The 26,350-nt window shown below is 47.9% G+C and overlaps 2 protein-coding genes across 2 annotated transcripts; both read right to left on the reverse strand.

Annotated features, from left to right (window-relative positions):
- Positions 1-157: 157 nt before the first annotated feature.
- LOC141922167 (uncharacterized) lies at positions 158-8,224 on the reverse strand. Its single transcript, XM_074821303.1, has 13 exons — positions 8,100-8,224; positions 7,566-7,742; positions 7,188-7,293; positions 6,553-6,675; positions 5,816-6,035; positions 4,796-4,819; positions 3,868-3,990; positions 3,124-3,311; positions 2,157-2,356; positions 1,753-1,844; positions 1,376-1,430; positions 604-701; positions 158-460 (listed from the first exon to the last, which is right to left on the reverse strand). Exons 1-13 carry the CDS (start codon positions 8,222-8,224, stop codon positions 246-248), a joined length of 1,746 nt encoding a protein of 581 aa, XP_074677404.1. The 3' UTR covers positions 158-245.
- Positions 8,225-10,473: 2,249 nt separating this feature from the next.
- TMED8 (transmembrane p24 trafficking protein family member 8) lies at positions 10,474-23,597 on the reverse strand. Its single transcript, XM_074824823.1, has 6 exons — positions 23,492-23,597; positions 22,074-22,152; positions 19,260-19,389; positions 18,169-18,310; positions 17,605-17,904; positions 10,474-16,602 (listed from the first exon to the last, which is right to left on the reverse strand). Exons 1-6 carry the CDS (start codon positions 23,580-23,582, stop codon positions 16,385-16,387), a joined length of 960 nt encoding a protein of 319 aa, XP_074680924.1. The 5' UTR covers positions 23,583-23,597; the 3' UTR covers positions 10,474-16,384.
- Positions 23,598-26,350: the final 2,753 nt, after the last annotated feature.

Genomic DNA, 26,350 nt, shown 5'->3' on the forward strand with positions numbered 1-26,350 from the left:
CAAGCTAGAGATATAGGAGGGAATTTCTGCCAGTCTGATGCTGTATATCAGCTACCCTAAGAGGGCAATGCCCACAGCCTTCAGAAAGACTTTACAAACCCCTGATCTCTTGTGCCAAGGTAGCATTCAACTACGTATAGGTACTTGGACTGCCACATTGCTTGGAATTATTTATTGCCATCCACATCTGTAGTCAGGCTGATGAAGAGCCCTTGCTGTTCCAGGCTCATTCTGAGTATTCTTCATTATCCTAGGTCCAGCTGGATCTTGACTGTGCTGTTGTAAAAGGTCCCAGCACAGTTGGAGCCTCCGAAGACCAACACCGTGTGCAGGTTATGCTCCTCTTTGTTCTCCTTGTCCACATCTACCAGGTGGGCAGGAGTCAGGTCAAGCAATGTGTGGCCAGCTCGGGGCACAGAGCAGAGGTCATGGTGGATCACCGTGCTCCATGAAAGAGTATCTGAAGTAGAAAGGGGCTATCAATATTGACAAACCTATTCCTAGTGCAAGGGATGAAACAAATGGACCAGACTAGGTGTTCAGAAACACCACTGCAGCCCCAGTCGCCCTCGGCTATGGAAACAGGGAGGGAGAGTCACTCACCTAGGTAAAAGACAAAGGCATCCTGCAGGGCTCCCTTGGCATTGCAGCCTCCACTGATCAAAACCTTCTGGTCTGACACAGCCAGAGCTGCATGAAAACTGCGACCAAAGTAAAGCTGAAAGGTGACTACAGCAAAACCTGCTGGGGTTGCATCAGTCAGCAATGGGCAGGGGTGGGCAGACTTCAGCAGGAGGCTAGGGGCTTAAGCTGCAGAATGGAAGTTAACTTCTGCTTCTCTTCTGCCCTGATAGAGACATCTGCCTCTGCAGGTCAAGCCATAATCAGGCCTGAAAAGCACCTCATCTCAGAAGGAGCTATCAAAACTCCTAGGTTTTGCACTATGGAGTGTGATAGCAGGCTAGCTAGGCTTTGGTCTAATTTAGGTCATTGTTCTAGTGGGCAATAATGTCCCTTTAGGAACAGCATAGTACTTGTGCAAGAGTTTCTTCCTCTCTGTGTGTCTGTTGTACTCCAGGTACTGTGGAGACCAAACAGCAGGCAATGCAGTTCACTAGCACATAGTAGAAAACTTCCCCTAGCCTGAAAGGCAGATTTCCAGGAAGACTAAGGGGTCTGATACCCCCTACTCTACAGGCACCAACTGGGACAGCACAGGAATTTCTGGTCCCACAGGAGAAGGGCCATGCACTGTATTTTGACTAGTGAGACAGAGATATCCAACTCGGTCTGATCGCAAGCACAGTTTAAATCTGGCTTCAAAGACAAAGGACAGAGGAAAGAAACAGCTCCTGGGTCTGCAATAGGATCTTACCAACGTGCAGAAGGTTGTCCTGCGAGGAGGGGAACTGGTATGTACTCCATGAAACCTGAACAGCCAGGAGAGAGGCGGGTGAAATGTCCATAAAGCTCAGCCTCATAACTAGACAAAAACTTCCATGCTCTGACACATCAGCAACCTGCATTCTCTGTTACCCAGCTTCTTCCAAAAAAGCAGTCTCTTGTTTTTCCCCATTCTCCACTCCACTTACCCCAGAAAGGGTTTTTTTACCCCAAAGTTTTCCATCTCCATTGCCTAGTCAGGAGTTTTTACAACGTTAATGCTACCTTCCCATCAAGCACGCCTCATTTCCCAGTCCCTGCCTTAGAACAGACCTTCCCAAGGCATCCACCTGGCACAGACTTTCTTACCCAGATCCAGAATGTGCATGTCACTGAGGTAGAGAGAAGTCCTCCGACCCCCAAAAATCAGCAGCTTGTTCTTTAGTAGAGTAGCTGAATGCCTGGGCAGAGAAGCAGTAAGTGAACAAAGTATCCTCAGCAAGTTCCCAAAAATGATGTTTCAGCCTTGGCTTCTGCTATTGGGCTGCCATAGCTTCAGTCTACACCTGCCTCTACCCCCAGCCACTGCAGCCCAAGGACAGAATCCCATCAGAATTCATGACAGGATGTACTGGGAGTCACATTGCTCAAATCATAGCCCTATCTTATGGAGCAAATGGTGGAAAACAATTATCTAATATTTAGGGGTGAGAGGGAAGGTGAGCAGAGGTTTTCTGCTCTATTTTGGAGGGCTAGAATAAGAGCACTCTCACCCAAGCCTGGGCAGAGGCTTCTCCCCTTCTGAGATGGGCTGGTACCAAATTTCATGCTCTGGATTGAAGACATAGAGCATATTGCTGCAGGGCCCAACTGCCAGTGATGCCTTTTGGGGCCAAGTGCCCCCGAAAACAAAGAGCTCCTTGCGGTAGATAGTTGCACTGTGGTAGGTGAGCACTGGCATCCTCCCTTTAGCCTGGAAAAGGTTCAACATACATTTGTTACAAGAAGTGCATTATTTGCTGCATGACCTGTAGGAAAGGGGTCCACATCATGCAGTGAGTTCAACAAGTCTCAATTTTCACTTTATTGGCTCCCCAGCCAGATCTTTGCCACACAGGCAGACAGCACATCCTTTGTGTACTCTGCACCACCAGAATGCTCTGATGAGAGAAGGAAGTCAACCTCCTACCCCAGCTTCCTCAGAAGATGAGAGAACAGAAAGATCTCATCCAGGCTTATTCTGTAAAAGCAATCTTGTGACTTAGCCAGGAAAGAGACAGATAGTCCCTTGCTGACAGGGCCCTCTACAAGGACACGACAGGCAACTAAAGAGCAGAGAGATCTGCTGTGCTCAGAGCAGTCTGTGAGTTGAGAAGACCAGCTCTTCATCTCAGCATCCAGCACAGCTCTCAACAGCACCATATAAAATAAGAGGCCATTTCCCTCTGCCACTTGTACAGTACCTCCCACCCACAACCTTGGTCAGACACAGCACTCTGCAGCAACCATTTTTTCACCTTGCTTCATTCATTGCAAGCACAGCCCCTGGCTTCTGCCAAGCTTGTGGCCTTTCAACATAGCCTTCTTATATCTGTCAATCCCAACTAAGTAGCTCAGACAACCTGCAGCAACAGTGGACCAAGACTACTGGAGTAAGGATACAGGCACATTGATTGCCACATTCAGGCAGGACTTGCTACCCCTCCTGTGCTTTTGTCTTGAAAGAGCTGCAGTACTTACAGCCACGAGGAGCCATTTCCAGGTGACTGTGTCCAGAATGTAGATGCCGCTGTAGTCTTTGTCCTCCCTTATACCCCCAAAGATGTAGATACGCTTGGTGTCTGGGTCGTAGGTAGCTGTGTGACCATGCAAGCATGATGGCATGGTGTTTTGTAGCTGGAAACCCACGGGAAGCCAGAAATCACTGTCTGTGGGAGCAACATCAGACACATGGTGTGGCAGTTGAAAGATGCTCTTGATTTCTCCAGATTTCAAGAACAGGTCAGAAAAATCTTTACTCAAGACCTTGCTCCCTTCATCTCCTCTCCTTTGATATATGGCTAGAGGGGACTCATACAGAAATGTGTCCATGTAAGAAATGAAGGGGAACACTAGGTGGGGAACAGTAAGATGGAAGAGAGGATCAGTGAGGTGCAGAAAGCTGCAAGGCACTGGAATTGTGTCTTCCACTTCTCCACCAGTCATCACACACAGACTGCAAACCGTGCTGTTGCTTTTACCCCTGAAAACTCACTGAACTCTTCCCAGAACTTATACCTTAGCTCCTGGAGGGCTATCACAAACAATCCCACAGCCTCTCATAGCACCCTACACTGTCAGCTCAGCCTGGTGACCATGCTAGCAGATGTGACACCTCTGCTGTCCCCTCCCTATGCACAGACCCCTGAGTACCCCCTCCCATCTGCATAATTTGTCCTCAAGTCCTGCTGCCCCCATTGTCTTTGATAGCCCTAAAGGCCTCACCAATTTCCAGCTTCCAGAATGCATCCTTGCAGGACTGCTGATTGACACCTTCACCACCGATCAGAACAGCTGTCCCCAGGTCACTGAGGCACATGGCGTGGCACCACCGTGGGCTGGGACTGCCTGGCGAGGGGAGAGCACAGGGCTGTGAGCAGAGTCACATGAGACACCCCCGGCTGCCTTCCCTGCTGGGGAGAACAAGGCAGCTGAAGGCTCAGAGGGGAGAAATGGGAAGGCAAGGGCCCCAGGTCCCTTCCCTCTGGGGTGGCAAGAGACATAGCTCCCTGAGGACAATTTTCTGTTGGCTTTGGGGAATAACTGCTGTACTAGGAGAGACATCACTAGCAGAGGGAGCCAGCAGAGAGTCTGACTGAATGTAGGACACATACAGGCTGACACTTCAGACAAGTTTGGATGCCCCCCCATTGATTACTCATCGCCAGAAGGGATATCCCAGTTGTGCTATCCCCCTGTGTTACTCCTTGTGAGGGAGGGCTACCCAGGGACAGCTTGTTAGTGCCTAAGATACAGCAACCAGAAGCCTGGAGCTGCTTCCAGAGATATTCCTCATACTGCTCTGTTCCTCCACTTTTCCTCTCCCAAGCCCCTGCAGTTGGCTGAGCAAGCTAAAAAATACTTTTAAATCAAAGTTTCTTCCACATCTTACCCTTTGCTTCAAAGGCCTAGGCCTTCAGAGGTGTGCCTGAGATTCAGAGGGGCTACAGAAGTGTATTGGAGAGCCCAGCCCACCTATACTGAGGGCAGCTGCATGGAGAGGAGCAGTATATACACACAACCTACTTGTTATTCTTGATCACTGGAGAGATGAAGGATGAAGTATGAAGCATGAGAGGCCTGTGACATTAAAGGGAATGGCATCACCGAGTGACTGGAAAGACAAAGCAGGGTGTAGGAACCAGATCCTCACCTTGCAACTCCTTCACTGCCAGATCTGCAGAGGAAACACAGAGATGGCCCCATTAAAAAAGCAGACAGCAGACATACCCCAGAAAGTGCTCAGCTTCACAGTTTAAGAGCCCTTTGGCCTTCCTTTCTTCAACCCCCAGCACAAAGCTACCTCACTGCAACAAACAAGGTGCAAGACCAAGAATCCTGAAGAAAGTCTCATCAGAAGATATGCAGAAGACTGCAGGGCACACTTCCTTTGACTGCCATCGTGCTGTCACCATTGCATTTTACCCCTCAGATGGCAGCTCATTTCCCCACTTCTCACACTGCCTACAGCAGAATTGACTTTATGATGGAGCTGTATTTCCCTTTGTGAGAAGCAAGACAAGTCCCAAGAAGTCACTTCACATGGGGACCACTGAGTTATCATCAAACATTTACACACAAACTTGGTCACACCCTGGAGCTGACTTGGAATGCACACTCCAGAAGCTAAAGGTTTTGTTTCCAAACCCCATGGCAACTACCTTCTCACTACTGAAAAGTCAGTACAATTATACTAATTATACATATTTCCTTTTCATATTCTCTGTACTTTAATAACCACCAATGCCTTCATCGGACCAAGTGTATGCTGTTAGTAGGGGAACAAACAGACTACTGGAGAGGTTACAGAACGTCACAGTAGGTAACTTTCTTGTGCCTTAATTTACTCTTTTGTAAAACAAGGCTAACAATACTTGCCTTCATTTATAAAGCACTTGTACTCATATGAAGAGATAGGCGTATTATGTTATGGTACAGAGTGTTGGCACTGAAAGTATCCCGTGTTCTATTTCTAGCCTTTCCCCAACAGGCAAAAATTCATCAAGCTGTTTATCCAGGAAAGGAGCAGTTCTTGGTATTTCGCAAGCCAAGACAGACAAGCTCATCTTGCCTTGGAGGTATACAGAGAAACAGACTGGGAAGCTGTTGCCTGGCAGCATTGACAGATCCTTCAGACAAGACCTGTAAAGTAAAGCTGAAAGCTGACAGTTACCTTCTTCATCGAGATCTCTCTCGGACGCTGTGGGTTCAAATAAAACTTTCCTGGGCTTCTTGGGGTGAACAGGACTCTTCCTCCAGGCCTCACTGGCGTCCACCTTGCCAGGTGGTGACTTCAGGGCACAGGGTACCGCCAGGGTCCTCAGTGGTGGGCAGACATCCTTCCTCCCAGGCCTGGATGCTCTAGCAGTCATCTCTGAGGTCTGACTCTTAACCTGTGACAAGGGTGCCAGTTAAATCAGCCCTGAAGAAAAAGGCCTGAGGCTACTGTGAGTTGTTTATTATTGGGCCAGAGAGGAGTTTCACGCGGTGACTGTTTTCAGACTCACCTTCCCAATGAGTCTTAAGGGCCAGCACGCCAACAGTATCAGTCATCAAATATGTGCTGAGCAATGCAGCTACCTGATGCTATATACCCAGTGGTCCGCTTTCAGACTGCTGGCTGCAACAGGCACAGCTAGCACAAGGCAACTGCTCTGCTAGGAGTAACCAGGCTGATCAATCATCCCACCGAGGGCTGTTAAATTCAATCCTTCCAAAGGCATTTCAATGGAGAGTACCGCTTTCTTTAGCACAAGTGAATCTTTGGCTCCAAAACTTCCTTAGCCAGGTCTCCACTAAGAGAGCGGCAGCAGATGTTTCTGCTAGACATCAACTGAGCAGCTACAAGTGAGGGAGAAGATACTAGGGAGAGGGTGAAATAACAAGAGGAAGGCTCCAGGATACACATACCGAAGTAGGATCCTCCAGGCCCTGGCCAAGGGGCATATCATCTGGCGGGAGCACTGGTGACTGGGTGGTCTCCGGGACAAGGAAGGGGTGGGTGGGCGTGCTGCTGGAGACACCTCGGAGCAGCTATGGCAGAAACAGCGATGGTGAGAATAAAAGGACACACCAAGTGTGCTGGCCTCCATCCACAAAGGGTGAGCAAAAAGATGTCTTGCAAGGGACAGATTCCCTGCAAGGGAATAGCCCAACTTTCATCTCTAGCACCAAGAGAATAAACAAAGAACAGCAAAGCCAGGCACTGAGAGATGCTAAATCCAAGGGCTTCAGCACAAGGTAAGACAACAGTGTAAGCATCACAGACCCAGGAGAGAGTGGAACTGGAAGTGAACCACTCTCTGCTATCCATCTCCTGCAACACCCGAGGTGTTTTTGCAAAGCTGTGGTTAGGGAATAGGCTGGAGCATCACCAAGGGTTTAGGCTCAGCACAGAGGTGCACTAATAGATCCACGTGAGGCGGCTCTGCCTTGAAGTAGCGAAGAGAAGGAAAAGGAGAGGATAGAAGAGGAAGTTCTGTAGCTCAGAAGTGACAATATTTGGGACCCCGGGCAGGAAAAGAGGAGGATGTTGGTTCTTTTACCTGTCCATTGACAGTCAGCACAAGCTTCACAGAGTTGCCTTTGTCCATCTCTTCCAACGAGGCCATGAAAATATCTGTCCTCCAGTCACCTTCCCACACCAGAGACCTGCACAGGGGACCACGGGTTTTCAGCCCACAAGTGATGCTGACAGGGAAGAATTCCTGCTCCCACACTAGCTGGTAACACCCCGAAGCCAAAAAAAGATCCAGCCCTGAAAGCAGCCAAAAGGAAGCTGAAAGCATCGCTAGAGAGAAACCCCACGGTGGAGGACCGTCAGGACTGAGCAGCTTTGGGACGACACTAGCAGCACCACTGAGCAGAAAGCTTTTCCCGGCTACCCCTCCTGACACCCCGGCAGCACCAGCTCCCACCACGACCTGCGGGTGGGCTCCAGCGTGCCGACCCGCTGCGGCGCGATGCCCGGGGACACCAGCACGTCCACTGCGACGCTTGTGTCCGGAGAATAACAGCTCCAGTCTCCCAGCCCGAACACCACCAGCTGCCTTGGCAACGGCAGGGGCAGCCAAGCCTGGAAACCCATCTTGCTGGACTGGCTGCAAGGGGAGGGAAGAAAAACAACAGTAAAACAGAAATAATCATCCGGGAGTAAAATGGAAGGGGCAAAACAATATATGAAAAGGCTTGAAAACACGTTTATGCCAGGGGAGGGCGAAAGGAGAGGGTTTGTGTCATTTAAAGTGGAGACTGCGCAGGGATGCGATAAAGAAAACAAGCGGTAGCCTGGGCAGGGGGCGGAGGACGGGCAGCTCCGCAGAGGCGCGGCGAGGCGCGCAGGTCGCCCCCAGCCCGCGGGCGTGCGCACCCCTGGGCCGTGCGGCCCCACCGCTCCTCCCCACGCCCGGGACAGCCACTGCTGTGGCGGAGCCGCCCCCCGCAGGGCCGGGCCGCACCTGCCGAGCTGCCGCGGCGGCTCCCGGAGCGCCCACAGCACGTAGAAGGCCAGGCCGCCTTCCCGGGCGCTGCCCCCCGGCCTGGGCCGGGCCCGGCGGCAGGCAGGCAGCATGGCGGGCAGCATGGCGGCCGGCGGGTGCGCGCGCCGCCGAGAGCCGCCATTAAGGCGCCGCAGCGCAGCTGGGGCCGCCCGCGCCGGCCATCCGCCCGCCACGGCCTCCCCGGGCAGGCACCCGGCAGGGCCCGGGGGCACCCGACAGCAAGGGGGGGAGTGGGGTGAGGAAGGCCAGCAGCTCTGGCCGTCCGAAGCCAGGCCCACCCTCCCCTCCGTGGCGAATGACACTCAGGCCAGAGCCCAAGCCACACAGCCCGTGCCGGGGCAGGGTAGTTTGTTTGCCGATTCCTAAACGATGGTACCTGTACACGTATCTTATAGCTCTCATAAAAAGGAGCAGGTGTGAAACTTGCTTCTCTTACTCTGCTATCAGGGCTACCGCCAAGAGAAGGCAGGATGGTGGCAGGTTCTCCTCAACCAATAATAAGTCTGTGTATGTGTTACTGTTGAAGGTTAAACTTTCAGAAGAATGTAGCAATATTATGCTTGGATCAAGAAAGATGTTCTTTGTATATGTTAAAGCCAAAGGCATCCCTAATCAGAAGAAGTAGATGGCCGCCTTTGAGCAAGGACATCCCAGAGCAATTAGACCTTGAAGAGGGTAGATTGCCAACTTGGCAAGCAAACTCAAGGCCCATGTATCCTTAGCTGAACTACCCTTATTATATATCAAAAATCATGCCTACAGGTCAAGAAGACCCTTGCCCAGGTGAAGGCTCCTCCCCTGAGCACACATAGTAGAAGTATTGTGTCAGCAGTATTATAATTGTACGTAAATTACTGACCAATCATCGTAGAGAGGATGGACTTGGAAAATTGCTGACTCTGCAAGTTTTGTGTATAAATATAGCACAAAAGGACCCCTTAGTGTGCTTGATCTGTAGGAAACCACCAAGCACCTAGGCTTGCGCAACCCTAAAATAAATAAGCAACATCTCTCCTGAATGTGTGATTGCACACACCTATTGCACACCGGGTGACGAATCTGCTTTTCCGACAACATTACTACAGAGACTCACACTGTGTATCCAATACCACCTGTATAACAATGAATAGCTCTGCTAAGCTCAAAACTGCTGTGGATAATCAAACACCACTAAAATGAGCAATGACAGGGCTTCGGCAGCCAAATGACCATATTCTTTCTCCCTATGCAGCTGAAACAGGGAAGAGTCACTTCCCAGGCAGGGCCTATGAAGCCTGCTGCAAGACCTTCCCTGAGCAGCTTGTGATCAGAGCGTTTCTGCTGCAGCCCAACCACAAAAGTTACAGAAAGGGTGAGAAAGAACCAACACTGTGAAATTTCACATCACTTCCCTGCATCCCCACCAAGTTACTTGGTTTTCCTCTTGGCCCATATGCCCGAGCCAAGCACAAGGCCAGGGATTCACAGTGAGTACATGGTAATCAAATAGCTGCGCCGCTTTCTCTTCAGTGGTCTTTCTTAAAACATCTTCAACTTGGCAGAGTCGTGTATCCCTTTGATCAACTTGCTTTATGATTGCTCCTGCCCATCAATTATAAAAGTGCCTAAGGAAACACAAGACTAGAACAGAGACAACTGAACTTCTGCAGCACTTGTCCTGCTGAGCTTCATCACATGACAAGCGAGGAAGGATGGCTCAGGCTGCAGGTATCATTCCTCATTTTGACCCACAAGTACTTTCTTCAGGCCATATATTTACTATAGTTCAGTCTTCACAGTAAGATAAAGCTGATGGGCAAGCAGCTATGAGGAGCTATGAAGGGCAAACACTTTTGTCTAGGTAATTTAATCAGTACCTGGTAATTGAAGAAAGGTTTTAAATCCTTCAGATTGAAAACTGAAGTAATGGAATAGCTAGCTGTAGAGGGTCTCTGCAAATGGAGGTGAAAAGTACCTATGTGAAGCACTGGAGGATAAAGCATTCAAACTCTACCCCGTCCAGGAAATGAGCTTGGGTACTTGCTTGTTCCTCTCCAATTCTTCAGACATTCAGTATAATCAAGTGTTGCAGAAAATTTGAAAAATTAAAAAAAAAAAAGAAATCCCAGCAAGTCATTTTAACAGAAGAAAATTTCCTGGATGGAACCATCATCACCAGCTGACAGAGCATTTTTGTATCCATTTGCAACCAGAATGTCCAGTACACTGCAAAGTATATTTTGAGTATTTGCCTCTTCTTTGCTCATAAAACTAAGTTTAATTGTATTCTTGTTTTGTTGGAAAGTCTGTAGTTCAGTTTTTCCTATCAAGACACTTTAAACAGAAGACAAAGTTCTTGGTTGCATAGTGAAAAGTTTATTTAAAGGGAATAAGTTCCAATATACTATTACAAATCAGCCACAACACATCAAATATAAACAGTACAAACCAAGCATAGAAGGAGTGCAAGCACACTATAAATATAGTCTTCATTTGTGCCCTTCAGCAAGAGGTTCAGTGCCACATTTTGTTAAGATATCCTCTCCTCCATTTAAAATTCATGTCTTGGGAGGACATGAAAAGAAAACAGTTGGTGCCGAGAACTCAATTTTGAAATCACAGGACATCAGAAATATTCACATCACATAGATAAGGACTAACAGACAACCATCACAGTTCACATGAATATAGGTCTGAAAAAGGTATGACCACCTACAAGATGCTCCCCATTGAAAGACTATGCTAGCAGCTTGGAGCAGGGAGTTGAGAGCAGACTGCTTTCCTCTGAGGAGAGCAGATAGTCACCAAGGTATCCTGGAGGTTGCAGGGAGACCATCTCCAGCTATTTAAAATTCCCAAATGCAGCTCAAACTTCAAGGTCATTACTTGGCAAAACCTCCTTAGCTCTGAGCTTAATGGTTAGTGTCCAGCTTCTTGCCCAAGGGCCTTGACTCGCCAGTCCAGATGGGCTTAAACCAGATAACCCTCACTGATGGATCATAAAATTCTTCCTCTCTCCCTGTGTGATAAAGGGTACATTTCTTGTGATGAAGCTTCTGAGCAAGCCACATGTAAAATCCAGAACAGAACGCAGAAAAGCCAAGGGGAGTCAGACCCACCATCCACCCGGTCTGATGTGTCTTCAGCTGCAATGGCACCAGTGTTTCAGAATAAGTTGCCAGATAGTCTTTGGAGGCAAACGTGGAATAACCCCACACAAAATTCTCCTTCTAGCAAGATGTATTTGAACTCTGCAGTTTTACATACCTTCCAAAACTTTATTTAGTTGGTATTTATTGCAAATCAACTCATTTAGATGACTTAGCACTTTGACTCCTGCTAAACTCCTGGCTTCTTTCACAGTCTAATTAGCCAATATATTAAACACAATCAGTTCCCAGTTTTTCTTTCTACCGATTGAGATGTTCTGCTACATCTACATGACACTGTCACATCCAATATTTTCCCAGATATGAGAAAAGGAGAAACAGTTTTGATCTACAAATATGAAAGAAAAAAAACAACTTTGTTGCTTTGGTCTCTTATCCAGCCTCAATACACATAAGCACACACCACTCACAATACCAGATTCAGACACTTTTTAGCGAAAATAATGAATGGCCACAAGGAATGCTCTTCTACATCTATCTAGTGTTCCTCTGGTCCTCAGGTTTAGCATCAGCATATCAAAAGGAGTAGTCGTCTGGTGTTCCTCAATATCTGACAGCAGCATATGATTTTAAAAGGCAAAGATCTTATGGTGCCAGAAAACTCAAAACACCATTCTGCTACTCATCTTACAGCAACAAGGCAGTCTAACAAACAGCTTAAATCTCCAGGAACAGCCTATAGGGCCTCCCCTTGCCTGATCTTAGGAAGTGCCTCCCCTCTACCCAATGGGCAGAGAAACAAGGAGCACTCCCTTAGGTTAATGACATCTATGGCTCTTATTTCAGACATAGTCCTTGTTCCTAAGGCACCTTGTGATAAATCCTCTGTCGAGTGGCTCTAGTAGGGGTAATAAGACAAGAAGGAAGGATATAAGCAGTGGGGATAAAAGTGAACTCATTTAGGGATGCATTCTCTACCCTAATTCCCCACAAGAATGCGTAAGTCTTTCAGCAACTAGACATGTGACAAGGTTCACCTCTAACCCACCTCACCAGGTCCAGCATCACAATAACTGACCCACTGCAGGCCATAGATGAAGGTTACATGCACACACAGTTACAAGGAGACAAGCGCAGAGGGTAGAACCAAAACAAAAGGCGTGTGGCTGTCTTTTAGACTCGGTTGCATAGTAACTTGACTTTCTTCTTAGCACCTGAAGTCAGACAACTAAGCTCTTTCTCTTATGCATTTTCATTTTACCTGTTCATGTAAACAGCTCATTACCAATAATAATTTATGTAACTATTAAGTGGGTCCCAAGCATTAATTGGCAACTAGCCTATATCTGACACCAGTAACCTTTCACAAGAATCCATAGTACAGGCTTCCAAAGAGTGAGTAAATTAGATCAGCACAAGTGGTCCCTGATTTAAGCAATTTTAACTCTGTCCTCAGTAAAACACATACATTTTAAACTCCTGCTGCTACATGGCACCTAAAGGGGAAAAAAAGAGAAAAAATGGAGAGCTTATGACCTTCTTTAACATAAAAAAGAATGCCCAACAGATTGTTACCATTATTATAAATAAACAATTATACAAGCTAATTTCTATACAAGTCCTGCACTACAGGACTGTCTTATATCTCTGGATGAACATGTAAATCTTATTTCTAGATCTAAATCATATTCAAAACAAAATGGAAAACAATTTTGTGCTTTCACAAAAGCAAACCCAAAATGCAAAAGCAGCTTCTTCTGTGATTTAGCTTTCTCAATTCCTAGACACAATTTACAGGGAGATGAAACACATTTTAAAAACCTATCTGAAATCTTCCTTCCACAAAAACAAAGAAGGAATTTTCCTTTCTCAAGGACTGGGTTCCCTCTCTGAAGTGCAACTGCCTTTTCAATTCATGTTTCTTTCTAGACCTAAGGTCTAGTTCCAAAGGTCTCAAAATAAGGGTTTCCATCACTGCCTCAGCCAGATAGCAGGATTGGATACAAATCCAGGAAATACACCAAAGCGAAAAAAAAGGATGCATGAGAAATAAGATTACTTTTTTGAACCAACTATGGGTTCAGTTTTGAATGGGAATGGCTGCTGTTAAACACTAGCCACACAGCCAAGTCATTGGATTTATCAGAAAATGAATAAAGACTATATATCCTTCCAAAGAGAAGTTGTCACTTGGATAATGAATGCTATCTGAATACCTGAGAAACAACATGCTCATGTGATGTGGAAATTAAAAATAAACAAAAAGAATAATTATCCTGTAAAACTGTAAAGCTTCTGTTTCCTGCAGATGAAATATTCTGTGCCTAAAACTATCTTGTGTTCATAAGAGATACCAGATACTTCTGGGAAACTTAAGCAGTGAAGTGACACACACGGAACACTCTCGGTTCCACTGCTGCAGGCCTATCTATGGGCACACTGAATTTGCAGACCAGGCACATGCTGATTGGGATATTCAGTGCTGCTGTTGGGCCTAAGTCAATGAGACTAGGAGACGGGCACAGTTCCAAACAAGTGACCTGAGCCTTATTAAAGATTGGTCCATATTTCAGAAAGCTAGAACTGAGCTACAGCATTACCATCTACAGTGCAATTCATCTTAACTAAAACCACTAACTAATGGCTTGAAAACTGGCACATCCTATTTGTGTCAATGAGTGATCAAAATTGGTCACGAGGCAAGAATTATTAACTTCTTACATGACAAAATGTATTTTGAACCTTAATATGAGCAACAGACAGACAGGAGGGGGAAGTAGCTGTGAGTTAGCAACAGAGAGGCCACACTGTAAGGGTAACAGTTTTTTAGTGGAGATAATCCACTAGCCTGCAATAAGACGAACAACTGTGGATCAGTAATTCTGGAATATCTAACATATATACAGGTCAGTTCCCTTCATCATAAATAAATCCTAATTAGGAAGTGGAGTGGGTGTCAGACAGTGCATCATACATTAACCAGCAAGTGCACGCAAGGTTCTGCAGATCTCACAGCAAATGACCAAAGGCAGTCGTTGAGTGGGGAAGGGCTGACATTGTGGTCAGGCTGAAGGGTCTTTTCTATCATCTTCTGTTTAGTCTAGGAACTTGATAGACAAAGGATGACAAAAATGGAGCACCTTACCCAAGTTACTCAGGCCTGATTCAAGTGCTGTACAAAGGCCACAGGATGGTCCTTCAACTCCCCCAAGAGAGGCTAAAGGAGGGAATAGTCCTCCCCAAGCTGCTAAATGAAGGAGCATCTTACTCTGCCAGATACCAAGCCCTACTGTTCCGTCTCCCTGCAAGGTTGTCCTGTGGTTGCCCCTGCTTGAATAAGGCAGCTTTGCAGTTCCTGCCTTGCCCAGGTGCACACTCTCTATCTCTCTTTTGAGAAAAGCTGCTGTTTTCTCCCCATCTCAGGGTCCAAATCAGCAACAACTCTGCTCCCTGCCTCCTCACCCAGAAAGCCACTGTACTCCAACAAATGTTCTTTGCATTTCCACTCCTCCTGCTGCCAGCTTGGGCTGCTCTACTGTAGACTGACTGCTCTCCCTCTCTCTTACCATTTTGACCTACTAAGTGCTCTGGGGCAGTGAATAAGTAAGCAGAGATAGTTAAAAGAAGAGCTTGAATATGGAGCAAATTGCACAGCACTACAATATAGCCTTAACAGGAAATATGCGGCCTCCTATGAGAGTGAAATCTTTGGCTTTAACAACCCCAAAATCATTTTGTCCATCATTCCCCCTCAATAGAAGGAACGGACCAAGTAGATGTGCTTTACCTGGAGGATTAAAAAATAGGACTCAGAACTCTGCTAGAATCACCATGCTAACAGCCATTTTGTATCTCTGAAAAGAGGTATCAAAATGTAAATACAGCAGTATTCTTAGAAAAGAGAATGATTTCAAGTTAAAAGTATTAAAATAAACAACAGTTACAGACAAAAATGATTTAAAATTCACCTCTGAAGGATTAACTTAATCCTTGTTCAACTCTGCCAGTACTTTAGCATAAGGTGATCACTAATGCCATCACTAGCCACCAAACCATGCCAAGGAACTCCATCCTTTACCACGTGGTCAGGGTCAGCAATGGCCTTGCTGATTCTGGTTCACAGAAAGGATTGGTTAAAAACCCACACGTTTCGAGTATCTGAGCAGAGATGTTCTTTTCTAACAATACCTTTGCAACAGCAATAGCAGCTGACAAGCTAAACTTCTCAGGGGAGCCTCTTCCTTGCTACATATGGTATTACCCAGCTGGCAGCAATACCAGTGAACCAACATTTCCCATGTATTTATTTGCTGTACTCCAACCTTTTTGTATTTATTCAGCACAGGAGTAATTTCTTCTGCTTCACATCTGGATTACAGGAAAAAAAAACTTTTGGTAGTCACTGAACTTTTAATCATCTACATATCTCTACAGTCAACAGGTGTAACATCCAATTCTTAATCTGTAGGAAAACTTTCTTATGGACTTCTAGGTGTGCACCCTCCCCCCAGCCCCTGTTCAAACACATGCTGTGACTGCCCGTTGGGCCTGCCGGTTGTATCATGGCCTAGCCACTGCAGCACAGGCTGCCGCTGGCCAGCTGCACCCCCACCGAGACGAGTGAAGGAAGCACTGGCTGCTGGTGACATGTAGTGGTGGTAGGTGATGAGATTATCAGTGGCTAAGTGACAGCTGTGCTTCTGGCTCACTGCAGCTGACAGCTGCCCTCTAGTGATGCAGATGCAGCAGGAGAGTCGGAAAAGTTATTCACAAAATAGTAACAGATCAAGAATATTTTCACTTCACTTCATGCCAGCACAACCGATCGAAACCATGACCACCTGAACCCGGCCTCTGGGCATTAACCGGCTGTGACATGGAGGCCCAGCCCGATGCCTGCACAGAGCAGACCTCCGGAAGTTTTACAGAAAGAGCAGCTGCCTGTGGACAACCGGGCAGTCGCAGCTACCTTTCTCCACTGGGACAGCGGGGCAGGAGGGTGAGGGGAGAAACCAGTTAGTGTCTGAAGAGGAGCCGGCAGAACTGTGCCTTGGTTCTGTCACACAGCAGGGCCCATCAGGCAGTACAAGGGCTGGGTGGCAGCCTGCTACACTCACCGCTGCCTGCCTGCCGTTCCTGCCCCTTCCCGTTTCTTCAGCTAGTATAATAGACATGAAAGAACAGAGTCTTATTGCGGAGGAGAGAGTACGAGTTATCAAATTTCAGCAGGTAGATGCCCTCCCCTGGATACTCATGGCTGCCTGCCTGCACCTCCCGATGGCTGTTCCTCCGATATACGGGCATGATCTCACCGTAGCGGTTCCGCAGGTAGCTTTTGGAGCCCCTTTCCACATCACCAACAGGGGCGAGTCCTGAATGGGAGAGAGGAGACAAGTAGGCCAGAGCCAGTTAAGCCTCTAGGTGATCCAGAAAAAGATCAACAAGACCAGGATGAGGCAGGGGCATACAGATATATGGAAAGCTAACTATGATAGCATTACCCATAGTGTCTGCTCTGACCTTTCTGCAAATCATACCCACAAAGTCCAGCTTTCCTTATCATGACAAAGGACACGCTGAGAACCAGTTCTCTTGGGAATACTGATGGGACAGTATCCACTTGCCTGCCAGCCTGGTCTCCTCTCCCTGGACTTACCTTTTAGACACCTCGCTGCTTTTATACACACAACAGTGATCCAGTGATACAGACTTGGAGCAAAAGAAAGGTGGGAAGGCTCTTAGCTATAATCTCTCTGTGTTTAGGTCATCAATTCACTTCTCCAAGAGGATTCCTCATACAGGAATGTACCCCTCTTTGGAGAACCTGCAAAATTAATTTCAACCCCCCCAGCTACACTGATCACACAAACACCGAAGCCACAGAACAGGCAACATCCCTGTGTGTTTCACAAGTAAAAAGACATGGATAGCAATCCTCTCAAATGCACTCAGCAGTGTACTGGGGTGTACTGGGGAAAAAAACCCAACCAAACAAAAAACCCCCAGAAACAAAATGGTTTTGCTCCTGCTCACCACCAGAAATTTCTTGGGTTCAGAGGCTACGAAAAGCAGTCTAGTTAAAATTTTGGACCCTAATCTTTTTATCAGCTAGAAGCTGAACAAGTGAATTCTGATTTTATTTTTCAATGCATCCAATTTTGAGAATGCTCTTGGAGAAGGACAGCCATTGACAGCCATTGAAGCAGGAAGGGCTAAATGCTTTCTCATCACAGCCTAACCAAGAACGCAAAAGGCTGCAGAGATAACAAGTGGGCTGACTAAACAAAGTAAATGGAAATTACAGCATCTGACAGACACTCTCAGTAGCATGGAAACAAGCACCACAAATTAACCCTTATAAGGTCTGCACTAACCTTCAATTTCCTCCTCCTCCTCTTCATCCTCCTCATCGCTGGATTCGCTGACCTGAACAGTAATGGCAGTGCTAGTAACTGTGGTCCAGTCAAAATAGACTCCAAACCCAATGTCGTAGTCATCTGTAGCAAACTCCCAGCAAATGCATTTCCCATCAGGATGGGTTGGCACGCGGACTGTCACCACCTCGCCTCGCTTCACCACCATCCGGCCGTTCTTCTCCTTTCCCATCTTGGCTTTGAATTCCTTAGTCTTCTCAGTGGTCCACATGGTGGGTGGAGCCAGAGGGGGAGGCTGAGCTGAGACAAGGGAAAAGATTGTGGGCTCACCTGACTTTGCTACTGACAAAATGTTCTTATCTGAAAACAGTGAAGCTATTTCTGATGAGGCTTTTGCATTCTGGAGCCTGCTCCCAGAAGCCTTGAATGTGAAGTTTTCCCACTCGATAGCCAGGATCCCAAATTTCTAGCAGGAATTAGTCTCTAGGACAGCCTCAGCTCTTCTCTAGCCAGGGCAGGCACTTAAAAAGTGGCGCCAACAAGAGTCTTCCTTTCAGGACTCACCTTTCCTCTGCTCCCCAAGGAGGTCTGCAGTCTCCAGCTCAGCTGAAAGGATATCCACAGCACCAGTGTGATCTGACTGAATCATGACTATATCCCCTGCTCCTTGAGGTACATGGTAGTTGGCTATCCGAACAACAGCTTCCTGCACAAAGCACATAAGAAACATTGTCACAAAGACCATCGTGGTAAGAAAGTGCCCAGTTGGATTTAAACCAACTCATTAGTAATTCAGGCATCTTTCTGAAGCCAGGTCAGACCCTGCAGAAGCTTCTAGTAGTTAAAAAGAACTGGCTGGTTCCAAGACACCTCTCTGCATTATCTCCCCCATAGCACCAAAGTCATGAACTCTGAAGTCAAATGCTGCATCAGTCTCACAAATTACACACCCCTTGGCCTTCCCAGGATTCCCTAGGCAGGCACATCTTTGCATTTCCCTCAGAGTTCATTGTCACCTCTCAACAAAGCAACAGCCTTACAGACTTAGCTGGCTGCTCTTGGAAAGAGCTCCCAAGACACAATCTCTCTAGGGAGAGCCTTTCAGCTCTGCGTGCATCTAGACCACAGCCGCAATCAAACTGTCATTTGCTGTGTCCTCGTTAAAAGTCCATCTGGTTCACTAGGGTCAGCCCTCTCTCCTTATATATGCAAACTCACAGCTCCTGGGCTGCGTACCACCTGCACAGGTTTTCCCAACTGTACCTGTAATGCAAATGAATTGGCTGCTCACCAAAAGAAACAAAAGACAGCACAATTACTTTCAGGTCCCCCCCCTTCCATAAATCTACAAGAAGGGAATTCCCAGAAGTCCCAGGCAAGAGGCAGAAGGTGAGAATAACCTTGAAGCCTTAGTGAGCCAAAAACTGCAAGGAAGTGAGGACTAGCCAAAGAAACAAGTGGAATTTTGCAAATCAGACCTATAACACCTCCCACTAATGTATAGAAAAAAATATAACTGAATCTATGTTAACACTACTTTTGTCTTAACGCAACCCTTAAAGTCCCAGTCCCATAGCCATAAGCACAGCAGTAAGGTGGAAGAACTATTGCTCCACCTCTGTCCTTGCTTTCAGACATAAGAAACATCCACCTACCTCTTTGAGGGACTGAATTTGGTCAGGCAGCTTCTCTTCTAGTTCAGCCACTTCCTGGTCCTCTAAAGTCCCAGCTTCTTCCTTCGAATCCTCTGTCGCACCCACACTCACGAGCGTCCCAATCTGTGACCTGTCAGAGAAGAGCAGCACTACAATTCAGCACTTGCACCCAGGGCACGGCCAGCAGAGGAATCGCTCTGCTCTGGAACTCAAATTCAAATGGACTGAAGGGAACAATCTGTGGTCAGCACCTGCCAACTGCACAAAGAGCCCTTTGCACCCCAGTCCTACCCTCATCTCCACATGACTATCTTCCACGTGAACCAGAGGGAGCAACTTCAGTGAGATACTCCTTATTTACCATGCTGTAGACAGCAGCAATTCACTGCACTCACCCCACAGCATGCTAGCTCACCAACACTGTACTAAGTGCAGAAATCAGTAGCAACTTTTCTGCTCAAGAAAGGACAACTTCTTTTATGCCAGCTACACAACTCCTGCATATTCCATCAGAGGTCAACTGGATCAGTGAAAGGATTCAAAATAGTTTTCACAGCCATCCTGAAAAAACCCTCTATTTAAGTGGCCCATAATGCCTTTCCCATTAGCACTCCTAAGAGATACAGGGAGCACCCAGTGTCTCTGCCATATTCAGCTATGCTGCACAGACAAGCAAGCTGTAAGACATACAATGGCAGCACAATATTAGCAAAGAGGTCCGAGTACTGCACTGTGACAAGAGGAGATAGACATGTTAGAACAAAAAGAAAGGTACGTAACAGGAAAAAAAAAATGGGCAAGAAAGGAAACATCTTTAGCATTCATTCTCTGTTGAGGGTTTTCTTTTAAATTATATGAAAGAAATGCTGCCTATTGTCTATAGCTGGAAAGTGTTATCATCCCAAATGAACTCAGATGGATGCCAAAAGAGTCTTTCCTGTCATACTCTCCGATACTATGTGAAACTTCCATGAGAAGCAACCTAGTCTTTAATAGGAATAGAAACAGGTACCCTTTTGAAAAGAAAAGCCTTCTCACAGCACTATAAAACCAATGTCAACTGCCTTGGTCTAAAGGATCAGAAACATGAGAACACAGCAGTAATGGAAAATATGGCATTTCCTCAAATGCCTCCTTTCAGAAATGGGAAATATCCTCATTAGCAAAGGAGCAGACTATCAGTATAGTGTGGAAGAGTTAAAAAAAATAATTTAAAAAACCCCATACACAGCTCAACTCGGACAAATTCCTTGCTGCACCCATAGAGAAGACCAGAACAGGGCAAATGCGGCTTTTGTTTCCAAGTCTTTACTCCTACAGGTGTACAGATTTTATCCAGAAATAAAGCCATTTCTTATTTAAATTCTCTCAACAGTGTGATTTCCTTTCCTAGAAATGGCATGATAGACCAGAAGGTCTGTAAGAACAACTCAAATGAGCTGAATACCAGGATACGCAAAATAGCAGCAGATGGACAATATAAGAAAAGAAGGGACACTTGGAGGGGACTATTTTTTAAAGGAAGAACTCTCACTGTGATCTGTAATGATTTCTCTGGCAGTCCATGACAAATTTGAACTTCTATGCCATCGTTTTTCAGCCCATTTGCTTTTTAGCTTAGCAGTTGCATGATCACACCTAGAAGGGCTATTTGGTCACTTGCTACCATGGGTGCACACATCTGCTCAAAAGGCTCTCCATCAACAGAAGCTAACAGCTTGGGAATTTTTTCCTCCAGACACCACTGAAGTCCAAGAGTCTAACTGAAAGATTAGGAAGTGCTGCACAAGCTTTATAAGCAGATTTACGAAGACAGAGCTCAGCTGCTTCCTCTTCACACAAGCCTTTTGGACCACCCCCGTCCCTTTCAAAGGAGATCTAACTTACACAAATTTATCAGGTAATGTCCACAAGTATCCAGCACCTACTTTGGCCATTTTGCTCACAGTCTGTATTAATCTCTTTGAAGAAAATTAGATGACATAATAAAGAGATGGAAGAACACATGTGTGGAGTCAAGAAGGCTGATACAGATGTCATTAGCATCAAGACAAGATGGCATCAAACTGCTGTTTTATTAAGCAGTGTGGTTTGTTGGGTTTTTTTGCTGGAATTTTTTCCCCCTCTTTTTCAGTGAGGTTGTGGTTTATCTACTGTCTGATGTAATTAACTCACACATTTCTGAAACTGTATCCTGTGCAACAAATGTACAATGGCAAATGAAACTCCACTGCATACGGTATTAGTGCTTGTAACCAATGCAATGATTTGGCCACAGGCACCGCAGGCTCAACAGATAATAACAAGCCAAACATCTGATAACAGGGTCAATCAGCAGCATTAATGAAGGAGTGACACAGAAAACAAAGGGTGAAGAAAAAAACCAAAACATTGTCAGGAAAACAGTGAAAGGTGTTTTCTTGCTCAGCTTCCACCAGAATTATAGAGAGTGGGAATACTTTCATAATTAAGCATCCTTCAGACAGGATAGAGAAAATTTCCTGCTGAAAGTTTATTAGCTCTTACAATGGACTACAAAACCTTGCAGGGTTCCTTCCAAGCTGAATGATTCTGTGATTTGAATAGATGAGTCATGGACTACACTTTGTCATTTCATAAGCTTTAAAACAACCTTAAACCTATAAGAACAGTCCCTCCTATATCGATTCCCGTATATACTGTCCCAAAGCAGACAATTCAGTCTCCAGTCCCTTCTCTTCACCTGCACAGAATTAACTGCCATAAAGAGGATGTCACAGGAACAAAACAGACTGTCATGCATTGGGACCACAACACACAAAAAGATTTTCCTACCCACTCTGCGAAGTACTGGACTCCAAAGAATCAACCAGCTGATCTGCAGGCTCTATCTTTTGGGGCGCATCTTCATTTTCTAACAACAAACAGAATATACAGTAAGTGAAATAAATTTCAGTCTTTAGTATACACAGACAGGAGGAGGAAGAACTACAGCCAGCACTCAAACATTGACAAGGTCACAGGGCTGTGGAACAAAGAGCTGTGCCAACTAGTTTTTCATGTTATGAGCTGTATCTAGCACCTTACAGGACAAAGATTTTTAATCATCCCAACCCTAGGAAAGGAAGAACAAAAAACCATGCATGTTTTTGGTGCAGAACCACTCTCAGGAGCAGGGTTCATTCAGGAACCACCAATCCTAACTTTAGAAGGACAGAACAAGGCCAAATTTCATCACGTAAAACTGGGCTGACAAAACCCTGGAAAAAGCCATCATGCAGTGGTTCCCACAGGGCACCAATGAAATGGAAATTCCTAGGTCACTGCTAAAAGGACTGTCTATAAAGATGGCTCCTGGTCTCCCCCGAGTCTCCTGAACTCTGGGAAAGCTCTGTCCCCATACAGCTGCGGTATGCACTCCACAGCCCTGCCGTCGGATCGCATTAAGGCAGTGAAGCGGGCATGGACAAGGGCCAGCTTTTGCAGCTCTCCGATGACACACCTCACAGGCGCTGGCTGGGCCGGGGAGTCAGTTCGGAGCTGGGAGGCACCTCCAGCCCACGGGCACACAGCACCAGCCCCCAGCCCACGGCAGAGACCGCATGGCGGGGGTACTCCAGCTCCGGCTAGATGGGGCCTCTTTCACTGGGGAAGGCACCCTGTCTGTCATGAACCTCCATCAATCCTCGTCCTTTCCGCTACAGGGAAGGAACACCGGGAAGCGCTGCCGTAGGTTCAGGCGCTGGAGCGGCAGGTGGGCCGAGCACCCCAGGGCGCGGCGGCGCTCCGGGGCCTCCCTCGGCGAGGGTGCCGGGCGCGGAAGGGCGCGCCCGGCCACCGCCGCCTGCCCCTTCCCCCAGCAGCAACCCCCCGCTGCAGCGGCAGTCGCGGACTAACTCCCGGCGCTGCTCTTCGCAAGGGGCGCCGCGTTTTCACCGAGGCAAACCGCCCCCGTGGAAGTAACGCTTCTCCGGGAGAAACGAGGAAACCCACCGTGGAAAGGAAACCCGCGGTATTCTCCCTGACTGCAAGGCCAACGCTAAAACACGCGCCCCCGGGCAGCCGCCTTGCCGCCGGCAGCCCCCCAGGCACGGCCTGGCACCCGCCCCGCCGCCGCGGGGGCTCCTCCTCAGCGACCCCGGCCGGGCTACATGCGCTCGCCGCCGGGAGGGCAGCGCGCAGGCGGGGAGCCGCTCCCGCTATCCGCCGCGGCCAGCCCGGCTGCACCCCCCCCTCCCCCGCCGAGCCCCTACCTGAGGGGACGTGGGGCGCGGGGCCGCCCGGCGCCCCGGCGGCCGGGGGCTCGAAGCGGGAGCCGGCGGCGGCGGCCAGCACGTCCGACATGGGCAGGGCCGAGCGGGCGGCCAGCGCGCGCGGAGCCGAAGGCGGCGGCCCGCCGCGGCGGAAAGGGCCGAGCGGGGCCGAGGCGCCGCGGCCGCCGCCGGCGGAAGCAGCCGAGTGGGGGTGGCAGGAGCCGAGCGGGTGCGTGCGAGCCGGCAGGAGGCAGAGGGCGGCGCCTCGGGGCTCCCCCCTCAGCCTCCCCCCGCCGGCAACGCAGCCAACCGGAAACCGGTTCCGCGGAGCCACCAGGCGCGGGACGCAGGCGGCGTTGCGGGCCGAGAGCGTGGAGGGGGCGGCGGAAGGGAAAGCGGGGTGCACCTCCAGGAAGTGGCGGTTGCCGTGGGAACGGGGGCCCGGAAGGACGCGTTACCGGGGCGGCCTGGGGACGGCGCCGATGGAGCCGAGCCTGGGGCCCGCGGGGCCGGGGGCGACCGAGGGGCCCGAGCCCGAGCCCGAGGGCGGGGGGAGGCTGCGGCCCGCCTGCCCCTTCCTGGCGTGGAGCGCCGCGGAGGTGGCTGAGTGGGTGGCGCGGCTCGGCTTCCCCCAGTACGAGGTGCGGGGCTGCTGGCCCGGGCGGGAAGCCGCGGCCCCACCGCCGCCTGAACCGGTGGCCCTCAACTTTCTGTCTGTGTGCGAGTGGCGAGGGTGGGGGTGGTGGTGGCCGAGGGTGACCCGCGGCCCACCCGCCTTTCCCTCTGCTTCCCTGCCCAGGAGTGCTTCAGGGCCAACGGCATCACCGGCCGCCGCCTCATCCTCGCGAACTGCTCCAACCTGCCCGCCATGGGTGTCACGGACTTCGGCCACATGCAGGTGCGGCCGGCTGCGGGTCCCGGAGCTCCCTCAGCCCCTCGGAGCCCCGCTCTGACCCGTTCTGCTTGCAAGCAGGCTAGGCTATAGCCTGTCTGCCCAGGCAGATGGCTTATTCCAAGAGTGAGCCTGAAACTGAACAACCAAATTTGTTCAGCCAAACAGTTACATCTCTTAAGGCTTTTCAGGTGTAAATCCTTAGCCGGCTGGAGATCGCAGGCATCCTCTCTGGGACACCATAAGTGCATCAGAAGTGCTTAGCCTTCTTCAAGCCTACGTTGCTCCTCTTGTCCCATGAAATTGCTTAGCAAGATACATGCACCTTTCTTACATATCCCTCAGAATTTCTTTTCAGTAATTTTCCACTTACTGATTTGTAGAACTTCTAAAAATCTAGTCAGATTTAACCTGCAGCAATTGAGCCACTGATCTCAAGCAGCAGAAGGGCAACTCATTATTACTTCCTTGTTTTACACTTGGCTGAACACAAACAGCATCTGTCTCTTCCTCATTTTATAAACATGTATTTGGCCATTTTCCTTTCAAACCCACATCTTTTCTTGAACAAACACTGATAGTTAAGCTAACTAGACTGAAGTTCGGGGCTACAGTCTAGCCTTCCAAAGCTTCCTGAAGGCTCAGAAAATAAGCAAGTTGACTTAAATTTCATCACCCTCCTTCCCCTCCTTAATGGAAACCACAGAGAGACTCGGGGCTGCATTTACAGACCCAAATCATTTGTTTTGCATCATGATTTAAAGTTGCTTTCTCCAGAGGACAGAAGGTAGAAGTTCAAAGAATCAGGAAGAGAGAAAAATCTTTATGGTCCAATGACTAGAGTATGAACCTGTTTGTTTTATTCCAGGGCACCAAAAAGCAATTTCACCAGACTTCTGTTTGGCTGCACAATCTTAACTCTTTGTCTGAAACAAAATATGCCACCAAAACCATTGACTAGTGCCATGACTTTGCCTGTTGGTTGCAGGAGAAGTCATCGAATTACAATGCTTAGTTCTTCAGACAGCAGCCCTTCAGAGTATTTCTAGTTCAAGCAGATACAGCCTTTATAGTCTTTTGCACTTACCGAAGATGGCAAGAATTGTATATGCTTTGTAAGCCTCACCCTTACATTGGGTTATAGGGATTATGTATGGTGGTAGTTTAACTGCGGAGAAGCACTAAGCCATGGGTTAGACATACCAACTGTAACCCATTCTTCCTCCTGCAGATACTGAAATTCCTCAGGTCTAGGATAAGCGATAGCCAGCATACTGCAGCAAGCTTGGAAATGAGACTGTCTCTGTAACGTTTTCCAAAGCTTGCAAGTGAATTGGGAACACCTCACAGACTTCAGTGGAACTTAAATGTTCTTGAGGATCATGCCCTATCCTGCTGGTTATTTGTGGTTTAGAGAACTTTACTCCGATGGAATCCAAGCATGCAGAGCTCTGAGCAGGATGTGGCCCTTGGGGTCTTTCAGGAACCGCGTACTAGAGCAGGTGCAAAGTTATGGCCATAATCCTGGGCACATCAGCTTCCCAACAGGAAATATCAATGAAAGGCTGTGAACAGTCAAAACCGAGATAGTTGCTATAGAAATAAACATGATAGCATCAGCTCAGTGAGATAGGAACGTCTTGCAATTTAGGGGAAATGGCAGTTTGGTAGAGACCTACACAGTGAATTATGTGGAAGCTACACAGCATGGACGAGTGAAGTTACTGCTGGTTTTAGTTCCACTGTATTGATATTTTAAATATCAAACCCACTGAAGATACTAGTCCGGTGTTCTTTTGATATCACACTCTTCAGAGTCAAGCCAAAGTTGGGGGAAAGTTTTGAGCAAATGCTGTGAAAGATCAGTAAAGCCTTGTGAATTGTATTTCGAAGCTTCAGACAAATCAGAAGGTTACATGCTCAGAAGTGACTTCAAAAATAATGGCAAGGCTCTGTTCACTGACAGT

Source organism: Strix aluco, chromosome 4 (genome assembly GCF_031877795.1).
Source record: "Strix aluco isolate bStrAlu1 chromosome 4, bStrAlu1.hap1, whole genome shotgun sequence".
Lineage (NCBI taxonomy): Eukaryota > Metazoa > Chordata > Aves > Strigiformes > Strigidae > Strix > Strix aluco.